This window comes from Mus caroli, chromosome 6 (assembly GCF_900094665.2).
Source record: "Mus caroli chromosome 6, CAROLI_EIJ_v1.1, whole genome shotgun sequence".
Taxonomy (NCBI): domain Eukaryota; kingdom Metazoa; phylum Chordata; class Mammalia; order Rodentia; family Muridae; genus Mus; species Mus caroli.
The window spans coordinates 87988022-88000313 of NC_034575.1; the positions used below are offsets into that span (position 1 = coordinate 87988022).

The 12292-nt window shown below is 49.4% G+C and overlaps 1 protein-coding gene across 5 annotated transcripts in view; it reads left to right on the top strand.

The window, feature by feature from the left end:
• C6H3orf20 (chromosome 6 C3orf20 homolog) overlaps positions 1-8808 on the top strand; it is a 51122-nt gene extending 42314 nt beyond the window's left edge. For 4 of the 5 annotated variants that reach the window (XM_021165293.2, XM_021165295.2, XM_021165294.2 and 1 more), the window contains exons 14-19: positions 231-534; positions 2140-2247; positions 3339-3481; positions 7375-7470; positions 8019-8153; positions 8633-8808. In XM_021165293.2, coding sequence (XP_021020952.1) covers positions 231-534; positions 2140-2247; positions 3339-3481; positions 7375-7470; positions 8019-8153; positions 8633-8729 — 883 coding nt within the window. In that variant the 3' untranslated portion in view covers positions 8730-8808. The remainder of the gene's footprint in view (positions 1-230; positions 535-2139; positions 2248-3338; positions 3482-7374; positions 7471-8018; positions 8154-8632) is intronic. The other variant, XM_021165296.2, reaches the window with a different exon arrangement.
• Positions 8809-12292: the final 3484 nt, after the last annotated feature.

Below are 12292 nucleotides of genomic sequence, written 5' to 3' on the forward strand. Positions count from 1 at the left end.
GGGTCACAGTCAGGAATGGCTCTGAGATGCAAGCTGAGTAACTTCTTTTGCACATGGGGAAACTGAGGCCTGGAGTAGCTAGGGGTCCCTCACACTGTTAGAGGTACTAGCCCAGGACCTGCCCATAGCCCAGGCACTGCAGTGGGCTTCTTTCTGTATNGAAGCAAGAGCTGTCTGGGGAGGGGTTGAGGCCTGCCCACAGGCTCCTACCACTGTGTTCCTCCTTATAGAGGGAAGCGCAGAGAGGTGCGCAGCCCCACCAGGTGGGCAGCCTCACCCTCTGACTGCCCACTGGTGCTGCGGAGGCTCATTCGCAAGGAAGACATCCGGGCTGGCTGCAAATGTATCGTGAAGGCACCCCTGGTGTCCGACTTGGAGCTGGAGCGTTTCCTGTCTGCACCTCGGAACCCCAACCAAGTGCTGGTATTTGGAATAATGTCTAGCCAGGATCCCACACTCACCGCACAGCTGCAGTGGCTCATGGATACACTGTATAGCCATCTGCAGCAGGGCCGGTCTTCACCCTGCACCCAGGTTGGTCCAGGGCCATGTGAGGTGGCCTATCAGGCTAAGGCCAGGGGACGCAGAACCCAAAATGACCCCACTGTAGGAGGATGGGTTTGATGTCTGTCAGTTCCTTTTCTTTCCAGGGCCTTGGCACACATTGCTCTTTCTGTCTGGAGCATTTTGTCCCATCGTCTCTCTCCTGCTCATTCTTCTCTTCCAGGATGAATGTCACCACACTAGGGCAGGTGCTGCTTCTGCCCCTTGAGACAAGGTCAAGGCACGGCCTTTTTCTATCAGAGCATTTAGCAGTTTATGTCTACAACTGGTTTGAATGGTCAAGGGCAAGGACAATGCCCACCACCCATGCTCTCACATTTCAGCAAATGTCTGTGGGCTGTTCCCAGGTTCCCCAGTGTGTTGGGCTTGTGTCAGGTTCTGAATACCTGCCACTGGTTCAGCACGAGTCAGTCCCAGTATGACTGTAGCCACAATGGGCCCTGGANAGGGCCATGACAGGACAGCTCTGGAATGTGTGACTTCTGCCTCCTGGGGTTAGAATGAGCCCCTAGGATGCTCAGGACTTTGGCAGGCAGCTGAGTGTCCCTGGCAGTGGCTCATGCAGGGATGAGGACAGCTTGAGGCCCCAGTTTTAAGTCTAAAGGGTGCTAAAGCATAAGGGTAAGGGCACAGGAAACCTCTTTCCCTCTAGAGCACTTCTTAAGTCCGTCCTCATCACGCTGAGTGTGCCTTCATTCAGAACGGTGTTAGCAATGGTGAAAGGCTGAGTCCCCAGACTCGTGTGGACATATGGGTGAGGGAAATTTTCCAAGCTGCCTCGCCCCTTGAGCCTGTTGCTGCAGAGTTCTGAATCTATGTGAGGACCCTGGGGTAGGGATCTGCTCTAGAAGTGCGGCCTTCCATATCTACCCTCAGGCCTGGATATTAGCTCCGGAAGCTCAGAATTTAGAGCCCTCCTGAAATCAGATGTTCCTTCCCCATTTCGTTTCCAGCTTACTTCCATCTAGAGAATGTTCACTAAGAACCTGCTCTGGGCTCACGTGTTCTATAGAAATTCCTCATGGGAATGTACAGTTGACTATAGTTCATCTGGGGGCTATTAATTATCCACTAATAATTATTCCTAAGGAATAAAATGCTTGGGTGTCTTATTACNGCCACAGGCAGTGTGAATGGGGCCAAGTTCTGACCTGAAGTAGTAGGAGATGGAGAAGTGGCAGTGAGTCTTGGAGACAGGCTTGGAGGGTAGTGCTGGACCTCACAGAGAACTGCCCTCTGCCCGGGCTAATAGCTGCTCATTCATGCTCGAGTCCCACAATGGCTAAAGACCACAAAGGGGTCAAGAGGGGCAGCCAGTGAGAGGTGGGGCAAAGGCTTCTCTGAGCTGGGCAACATAGCAGATCTTCCAGAGTGAGGGACATCATATTCCACAGATTCCCCAGGGGAATCTAGTGTTGACTCATAAAGAGGTCTAGTGGTGACTCTAGTGATGACTTCCCTGCACAGGCTCAGAGCAGATCTGGATACCTCCTCTTAGGAAAGTGATGGATGTGTGAAAGTTAACATGGATCTTTTTGCATCAGGATAACCAGTTCCCACATGTCTATTTGGCAGTGCCGACATGACCCTTACCGCCTGCTGCGGTATGACCTGGACAGCCCGCTGCAGAAGGATCCTCCCCTAATGGTGAAGAAGTTTGCGGTGATACACGGGATGGTTTTGGTGAGCAGGGGGCCTTGCTANGGGCTAGACATTTATCACCAGCCCCCACTGTCTCAGCCAGATCAGGGAGAAGAGGACAAGACCTGCCGATCTTCTACCATCCATAATGAGGCCCAGAGAGCAGGACTGACTGAGAGCCACCCAACAGACTTCCACCCCCCATCCCAGGAGGTGGAGGGGTTGGGTGACATTCACACAGAGAATCNAGTCTACTCATCTGATTGTTATTAAATTATACTAAAAGATTCTCAAACCTTATATGCTTATTGAAAACTCAGGTATACACTCTAGAAACAAATGGCGCCTTCATATCACCCAGGCTCTTAACTCCTCTATCTGGCACTTAAGTTCTGGAGCNCCGGCTAGGCCACACCCACCTAACATTATCGTGTCTGGACTTTTCTGTCTTTCTTTACATGCATAATTGAGGGCAACACCTTTCCAACTATAGAGCACCTTTCTACATCTTGAGCAAGCAACACCAGCATTTTTACCTTGTTATCACTAACCTAGCTGCTTTTATTGGAAGGTTCTTTCCAACTCTCCCTTCTCCCTTTTTTTCTTTTCCTTTATAATAATGTTATGATNAATAACCATGCCTAGCATGACCGGTGTCCATGTTGGAGAATGATATACACAGAGAGTAGAGGGTGTNAAACCCCCATTCCATAGGATGAGCTGGACAGTGCATCTTGATATGTGGTTTTGAAGCAGAATGGGGGTAGACAGCTGTAGGCANGTGGGTAGGAGTCTGTGGGTGGGTAAAACTGTGGCCTTTCTGCAACCTAGGTGAGGTATGAAGTATACATCTGAAAGGCTCCCAGTAGGGGCTGAAAGCTGGGCAGGTTGGGCTGCCTTGTGACTCAGGAGGGCCTATGCAGGGGCCAGGCTCAATCATGTCTCCCTTGGTTGCTGATGGAGGCTAGTGTGATTTCCCATGCTATCAAAGGCCTGAATCCTAAACCATCTCTGAGCAAGCAGCCTGTGTCCAGTCCAACTAAGACTTGGAACTTGGCTGTCAGTATAGTCATGTTACTATGTCAATATACTGAGGGTGTTTCTTATTTCATTTCTTTCCTGTTTTCCAATAGATGTTTGCTGGGGGCAAGCTCCTATTTGGGGGCTGTGTGCTAAATGGCTACGGCTTCAGCAAGCAGAATCTGCTGAAACAGATCTTCCGGGCTCAACAGGATTGCAAGATGGGCTACTTCCTGCCGGACAACTACAAATTCAAGTAAGAGTGGACAAGCCATCCCAGGAGGGATAGTGGGCAGGAGAGCAGGTGGTGCCAGAGGGTGAGATGGGGAAAAGCCAGAATGCGGAAGTGGGATGCAGTCTCTCTACAGTCCCCTGAGCAAACGGAGGGGTTTACAGGTGGGTAGGGGGAGAGGGAAGAGCAGGAAGGAAGAGGTTTACAAGGTCANGCTGTTTGTCTCTTTGAGCCATAACTTTGGCCAAAGGGCGGTGTGAGAAACAAGGCACTGCTTCTTTGCCCAGTGACCCACTCAGCTGGAGATATCGGAAACACACTTTTTGGGGCAGGAGGTCCAGCCTTCCCCCTCATCTGCAGCTTATGCACACATTCAGCTTGTTTTCTGCTGGGTTGCCAGGAGGGCCTCACAGATACAGTCACTGGTGGAGGAGGCTTAGGTATGAGCAAACACCTAGGTGCTGCCTCCTCCTAAGCGTGTCCAAGCTGGCACTGGTGAGTGGTAGAAGGCCTTCTCTGAGCTCAGAACACTGTAGTCTGGTCCAGGAGGAGCCTGAGCTTTATGCTAAGGTCTGCGTCCAGCGAGCACTAGCAGGTTCCAGATTCCACTGTGATCTGTGGTGCAGGCTCCTGTGAAACTTGCTNGGTCAGNGGTCCCAAGACACAGTTGGGATAATACAACATATCTTTATGATTTGTTTATAATACAGAGCTTTACTCTGTATTATCTGGTGACTGTCAAGCAGTCATGTGGGCTCCCAAATCTTTGTCTCTTTGCCTTTAAAATGAAGATAACACTCAGTCTTGCAAATTCTTAAGGATTCCACAAAAAGTGTCTGTGAACAAGATCTGTTAAGTGGTAAACAATGATCAAACTTAGGATAATTGTTATCTGTAATATTTGTATGCAGACCTGAGCCACCTGTTGAACACCCCCACAGCACCAAGTTAAGTCCATTCCCACACAGACAGACCTAAAGATGTCTATCTTGTTTGTTTCTTTGTTTGTTTTTTGTTTGNTTGGTTGGTTTTTCAAGACATGGCTCCTCTCTGTTAGACTTGGCTGTCCTGAAACTTGTTCTGTAGGCTAGGCTGGCCCCAAACTCAGAGATATGCTGGCCTCTACTTTCCAAGTGCTAGGATTAAAGGTGTGTGCCACCATGCCTAGATGCAGTTTTCTAGCGTGACGCCAGCTCCCCTTGGGGAGCTGATTTGGGTTTTGTCAGTATGCTTCACCCTGAGGTTGCGAATCCATTCATGGGAAGTCTGTGGAGGTCCCACCACATGACCTCAGGGTTTTGGAGTGCTCAGAGGGAAGCACGTGTAGAATGTGGTCGTTAATGAGCAGCCTGAGTGAGTCTGTGTCCACCTGCACACACTGCGAATNACACTTACCCTCAGCCTTCTTCACTAGGGTTGGGGACAGCAAAGGGAGGTCAAATGTGGCTTGTAAGCACCAGTATCTGTGAGCCGAGAGGTGTTACCCTGCCACGTTCATACTCTACCAAGGAGGTAGCTACAAGAGGGACCAGGATAGAGTAGTGTGAGATATACATGGAGGCTGAGCCAATGGGAGATCAGACCAGACAGAGAAAATGGTTGGTACCCTAGAAACACAAAGGGGCTTAACCTGCAGCAGGCTCCAAAGGTGCCTGTGTGTATAGGAGGCCCCAGTGTAGTAGAGAAATGGCTAATGGGAACATCCTTGCCTCCCTCTACCTGGTCCTTATCCCACCCTCCTCCAAGGATGGAGTGGGCAGCCACTGAGGACAACCACCTGGAGGTGCCTTTGTTGCCAATTTGGGATTAACAGATTTAAACTGGATGAAACATCCTTAAACTGGTTGGCACACGGGTTTTGACAATTTAAATGGATCCGGTTTGAGTTCTTGGTAGCAGAAAGATGCTAGCCAAGAGCTCTTTCAGCTCTGAGAAGTGTTACAGCTTAAACATTCTTAGAGGGCTTCAGGACATCAACCCAGAGCAGGCCCTTGCAGAACAAATCTGCTAGCCAACAGCAGGGACACCCAGAGCAGCAGGGCTGGAAAGCCGGAAGCAGCTCAAGCAGGAATTCTCACCTGCTGCCGAAGTAGGGNCTCAAATGGACTCTGTGCATAGGGACAGTTCTGTCCCCTGCCTGTCTTGAAGGCAGCCATCACTGAGAGTGAGTGGCCTTCCTTCAGTGAGGATGGACAACTGGCTGCAGCCCAACCCGAAGTCTCCCTTTTTTGATTCCTCCCTCTGGCAACAGTTCTGTCTCTGCAATCCCCAGAACATCCGATTGTACTGGGTACCCNCTGGACCCTGATTGGCTGAATGTGGGTATGCAAATAAAGTGAAAAATAGGATCAGTCAGGGAAGAATTGTTAAATCTGATTGGGGAGGGGGAAGAATACTTACACCCCCCCCCAAGTTGTTAGCAGTTCACCATCAGGTTGAGAAGACTTTCTACAGAGGCAGGGACACTTGAAAGACAGGGATTTGTTTGTTTGTTTGTTTGTTTGTTTGTCTGTTCCTGCTGTTATGGAAGCTCAGTAGGGAGATCTTAGTCAGGCTGCTGCTGCTGCTTTTACTTTCCTTTTGTGGCAGCAGAGTACACAGTTGTGTAACACTTGCAAGTGTGCCTGTGGTATCTTGGGGTCCTTTGCTGCCTATAGAACATGACATGGTCATCAGAGAGAGGAGTGTGGAACTGTGGGCTCCAAGTTCTCTGTTCTCTATTGCTAGAGTCTGGTTGGGTGTCTGTGCATAGAATAGCAACCCAGGACCCTAAGCTAGGAGATCCTGGCACACAGCACGTACACCTTATGGAAGGAGAAACTGAGGGCCAGCAAGGAAAGGGATGTGCCATAAATAGCAAATAAATCCAGGCTACACTACAACCATGACCTTTATCTTCTCTGTACCTCGGTCATGGCCTGAAGGGATGGGATATAACCATCTCAGGGTTGTTTTTACAGGAGACAATCAAAATCTACCAGAAACAGCCATACTCTGCAGTAACAAAAACAACTTGAAAACCATCTTGGCCCCATAAACTTAATGCTNTACAAACTGTAATGTGTTCAGTGGACCACAGAGAACACAGCGAACAGTTATGAANTGTGTGAAAGACAAAGTCCTTTGTAAATTGCCCATATCCCTGATAAGTCACAGTGGGTACTGGGAGCTACTGAGTGCCCTAGAGAACTAGGGCATGGTCTCAGAAACTGCTGGGCCTGCTCTCAGACCTGCTCCTCCCAAGCAGCAGAGCACTTTGCAAGCTGCCATGAACCATGCTCAGTGCCCAACAGCACTTGGTAAACCACAGGCAATCTATGAAGGACAGAGCATCTTATAAACTATCAAGCTCCCCGTGTCTTACAGACTGGAGTGAGACCTCATAAAGATACTACGGAATGCTAATGCCTGTGTGAGAACCTCAAAGGATTTGTGAACAGCCATGATCTTTATGAACATCAAGTGAAGGCTTGCTTGTGCTGTGGGTGCTTCCAGTTATGAGGGGGTTCTTCACCCCTGGGTCACTGTACTGCACCCTTCTCTTCTGCCCACCTTAGAAGAGGTGGGGCCAGCTGAGTCACAACAGGAGGTGGCCAGGGACTAGTGAAGAGAGGCAGCTGTAGCAAGCTGCCATGTTCCACAGGTTCATGTGCTGAAATCCTTAGCTCCACNGTGATGGAGTTAGGAAAGTGGACTCTGGGAAGTGTCTAGGCCACAAGGGCAGAGACGCCACGAGTGGAGTTAATACCTACAAGCTAGTGTCCCCATTCTGCCATGTGACAAGAGTGAGAGGTTGCCATCTACGAGGATGTCATCCATGAGTGTCAGTAGGCACTCAGTCTTTTGGCTCCTTGATGATGGACTGCCAGTTTTGAGAACTGAGTGCAGTTCATGTCAATGATCTGTTTGCCCTGCAGGCATGACGCTTTTAAAGCATCCAGAATAGCCAAACCGTATGGCTTAAGCAGCAGAGGTGTGCCATCTCAGTTCTTGGGACTGGAGACTGAACCCAGGTATAGGTGGGCCATAGTCCCTCTCAAGTCACATTCTCGCCTCTCTTTGGCTTTGGTGACAGTACTACCCTGATGTGACACTAGTCATGCAGGATTAGGGGCCCACCTTATTCCAGAACGACTATATCTCAACTATTGTGTCTCTACTGATGCCACATTCTGGGGCCCTGGGGTTGGGATTTCTGCATATGAATTTGGGGGATACATTTGGCCAACAGCACTGCATGATGGCCTCTACTTAGCTCTCCTTTGCTGCTTTGCAAAGCCATCTGTAACCTGTGGGCATTGCACATGCTCAGTGTAGTATGGACCCAGGAGCTGGTAGCATGGGGGCAGGGGGCGCTATGCAGTTCTTCACAGAAGTTAAACTGACCTCCAGTGGTCCTCAGGTTCCAAGAACAAACCCTTTCTCCCTCGTAACAACTGGGAAGAAGAGTGCTCTGCTAGTCCCTCTGGTGTCTGGAACAGGGTGGGATAGCACTCGGTGAACTCTGGGCTCTCACCTCTGAACCCCCTAAGCTATGTCATCTTGTCACCCTCCCCTGCAGCATGTCAACCTATGTCACAAACCTGGATGATACTGAGTCAACTAAAAAGCCCCCATCTGATGATTATGAAGGCAGTGTCTCTTCAGTGGCGCTTGTGGACAAAGTAGAAAAAGAACCACCTCCCTCCCCTGAGAAGTATGTTTTCCCCATGACTCTAGTTGGNAGATTAGCGATGGCTCATTACAGAATTCCCCAGCTTGGACACAGGCCATGAAGGCCTTCCATAGCATGCCTTATGCCTTGGTAATCTGTGTCCCTATGGGTGTAGGCTACCCCAGCCCTTGAATGACAGCCTTGTTTTGCACAGTGTCCCACTGGGTGTCAGGGTTGTACACTTTGTAGCAAGGCCCCAAGTCCCAGATTCATCTGTCAGAAGGATGGAGGAGGCTNTCAACTCCAGCAAGTTTCTTGGTGATGGTGACAGGGGACCAAATACCAATTCTNCAGTGTCCCCCTTTCCAGAAAGATAGAAAAGTGCTAGGATCAGACTACGGGCCCAAGAGGGATCTGTCCCCTGCCACTCTCCCTCTAGGGTCANACCCTCATCAGCTAAGCCAGGCTTTCTGCCCCTTCCCTTGATGTCTAGCACCTGCATTTTCCCATTGTGTATTTAGGGTCAAACCGCCTGAAATAGAACTGCAGCCTTTCACCAAAACGAGGAGGAGCAGTAAGAGGACTGCTGGCTTTAAGAAGTCAAACTCTAAGAAGTGACACTGGGTAGCCAGCAATGCCTTCCCCACACCCAGCCCCACCTCCTGGTCTCCCACCCCCCTTTAATAAATGCATGTGCCTCCAGAGTCTGGATGAGGCGGTGGGGTGGGGGGCAGGCCCCGCTCTGACTCCAAGAAGGCCAGAAGTCCCCATGGTTAGTTTCAGGCTGGGTTCTTAAAAACTTGCTACCCCCCAACTCAGAGCTTTCTCTGTGGCCAGGAGTAAACCTGGGAAGACCGTTCTGGGGAACAAATGTCTCACAGCCAAGGGACTGCCTGCTCAACCATTCAGCAACCCTAGGGAGCCTCAGCAGGGGCTGGACTGTCTCCCATCCTCTGTTGAGTGGGAAAGACTTCTCATAGAAAGTAGAGGAGAGAGGAGGACACAGAAGGGGGAGAAGAGACTGAAGGAATGGTGAAAAGAGATGAGAAAGCGGGCAGGAGAGAGAAGGATGGAAGGGCAGATAGGGATGCCAAAGGATGAAGGAGAACAAGAGGAAGAGGAGGAGTGGGCTGAAGGCCAGAGTCCAGCAGACACCTTGCAGGCTCTCATTCCCATTTAGCCCAGCAATGGAACGTGTGGGTAGACTGGGTTCTCATTTTCCTGAATTCATGGTCCTGGAGCATCTTTTATCAGCATCCAGAGGCCCCAGGCAGCTCTCCTCTTGGGTGCTTGCTGCCTTGTCCCTTACCTCTGAGAGAGCTGGAGATCTCAAGACTGTACGATTGGTAGGAACCATATCCCCATAGCAAAGCTTGTGGAAGGTCTGCCTCGGCCTTTGTGCCTAGTAGAGTCCAGGTCCCAAACTCCAGGCAGCATTTGGCGATGTATTTTACAGATAAGAGCAAGAAGGCAAAGGGCTAAAGTTCTGTTCTGTCCTTGTAGACAGATACCCCTAAACCTGGTGAAGGTTAGAACCAANGCTTCTGCTCAGACGACAGTCTGAAATAAAGCCTCAGACCTGCACCTCTCTGGCCTTTAGGCCCTGTTGCTCAGCTGTGCTCACAGAGATACGCTAAGTAGTTAGTGCTCTGTGCACAGGAGAAGAGGCAAGGCAGGTCCTGGAGGTATGCAGGATGCTTATTGCCCTGGAGCAGGGTGGAGTGGAGGTAGGGGGGTGGGGAGAGCTGGGGGTTGGGGGTGGGGGAGTGTGCCTGTGAATAGGAGCACCTCCCACTGGCAAAGCAGGCAGTGAGTGTCCAGAGCAACATCATCAGGTTGCTCCTGGAAGAGGAGGAAGAGGAGGAGGAGGAGGAGGAAGAGGAGGAAAGGGTAGAGAAGAGGAAAGCTTACTTTATGGAAATGCCAGAAGAATGTGTAGGCTTCCCTCCACAGTGGCTCTTACAAAGACAGGAAGGTGCTGGATTGTCTGAGCTGTGATTAGTGTAGGGCTTCTTAAACTTTTCCCATTTGGGACCAAGAAATTTTTTTTTTTTTACATAACCCTGGGCATATAGGTATGCAAATCTAACATTTACTGATAATAATTAAAAAATGTATTTAAAAACATGTGACTTTACATTTGTTAAGGATGAAAGCAACTTTGCATCTTTGTGCAATGAGTGTGTTTATGTATTTTACATAATCTTGCCTGAATATTCAATGCTGTAAAACTTAGAAAGCTTGTCAGATCTGCAGAATTGATAGGTATTCTCATTTTATAATCGTCAATGCTATAAGGATCATCAATGCTAAGAATGTCACTTTATATAAACATAAAGTGGCAGAAGTATACTCAGAACCATTTTTTAGAAATGGTTAGGCAATATTAAAATAATGTATTATGTCCAAATAAGGTTTGTCCTAGACATACAAAATTGGTCCAAGGTCACTCCCCATATAATAAAGAAAAAAAAAAAAAACCCAAACACTAGCTTCACTTGTGAGGAAATGCAGCAGATACAATCTCAGAAAACCAAAACTAGATTAACACCTTAACTTTAAAAGGTTGATGAGAAAAACCTTCAGCAAACACTTGCTTCACACAGACTCATTAAATGCCAGTGAGGTTAGAAAGAAGACAAGGCTGCCGCCAGCACTACCAAAAATAATGTGTGCTGGAGACCTGAGCCCTCCACAAAAGAAAGCAAGGGACAGGACATGAGAGGAAAGGATCAAACGGAGTCACTGCAGATGCCTTCTTTACCTAGAAAACCCAACAATCAATGGGTTCAACCTCAGAGCTGTGACACCAGATAAAAGCATAAGGTCGCTTTCTTACCACAAAAGGCCCAGGGCCAAGATACAGGGCCTGTGAGTGCCGTGGGGACCTGAGCAGAAATGACGCCCATCGATGCTTAGAGTGACCTGAAGCTGGAAGGGGGAGGCTGTCCACCAGAAGGCCAGCATGTGGACCCAAGGCNGTCAGGGCGCACCACAATGCAAAGCTGCTAGTGGCTGAGGTCCCTGGTGCCTCTCACCTAAGACCCTTGAGTATCTTTTTCATAAAGTAAAGCCATCCCCTACACTCTCCCTCCCAGCCATGCTGAGACTGGGCAAGCAGCTTTGGCTTCTGGGTCTCCATGTCTTCATCCATAAAATGTGCCGGGCTAGGATAGCAACCTCAGATATAATGCAGTGAATGCCTTTAGCTTGGGTTTGGAAGATGTATATGAGAACAGATTATAATTATTAAGCACATCCCCCATTGCCATTTTCCACACTAGCAGGGCCCACCTACCTGTGGGTTGTCTCCCAGGCTCCAGCATCAGGAAGGGTTAAGGAGCTTGGCTACCAGCCAAGCAGAAATAGCATCCCCATATCTGTACAATCTCCCTCCTCCAGCCCAGCCTTTGGAAATGAAAGCCTAGCCTAGCTCAGGCTCCTCTGCCNGATGCTTCCTAATGACCTCAATCAGGGAGCGTGGGTACCCTCTCTCAGCCCCATCAGCTCCCCAGCTCAAAGGAAACTCTGAGCTGCCCTAAAGCTGTCAGTTCACATGTGGGAGAGACTGAGTTGTGCCCACTGCTGGTTTAGTTTGAAGGAAAGAAAATTGGAAAAGGAAGGCTGAGGGGTTCCTGGGGTGGAAAATGGTGGCTGGGGAATTACTGTGGCCATGTGCCCTGGGTCTTAGCTCATCCTTCTCTGGACCTGAGCAGGGGGTTTCCAGCTGCAGATTATGGCCCACTAATGAGTTAAAAACCCCATTTGGAGGATGTGATCCACATTTTGAAGAAGATAGCTGGAATGGGAAATGGCATGGTGCATGTAGAAAGGTGGCAGGCTCTATTTCAGCCACCCTGAGTGTAATATCTGACACATAGGCTCTGAAGCACACACCACCCCCTTGCCCCAGCCATCTGTGTGTGTGAGCTCAGATATTCTATTTAAAATGACTATTGTTGGAGGACCTAGCTTACTGTGGATGGTACCACCCCTGAGAAGGTGGTNTGGGATCATCTAGAAAAGCAAGCTGAGCAAGTCATGAGGAACAAACCATTAAGCAGCATTTCACTATAGCCAGCCTCTGCTTCAGTTTCTGCCTCTGGGTTCCTGCCCTGTCTTCCCTTGATGGTGTGGACAGTCATATGGAAGTGTAAGCCAAATAACCCCCTTCTCCCCCA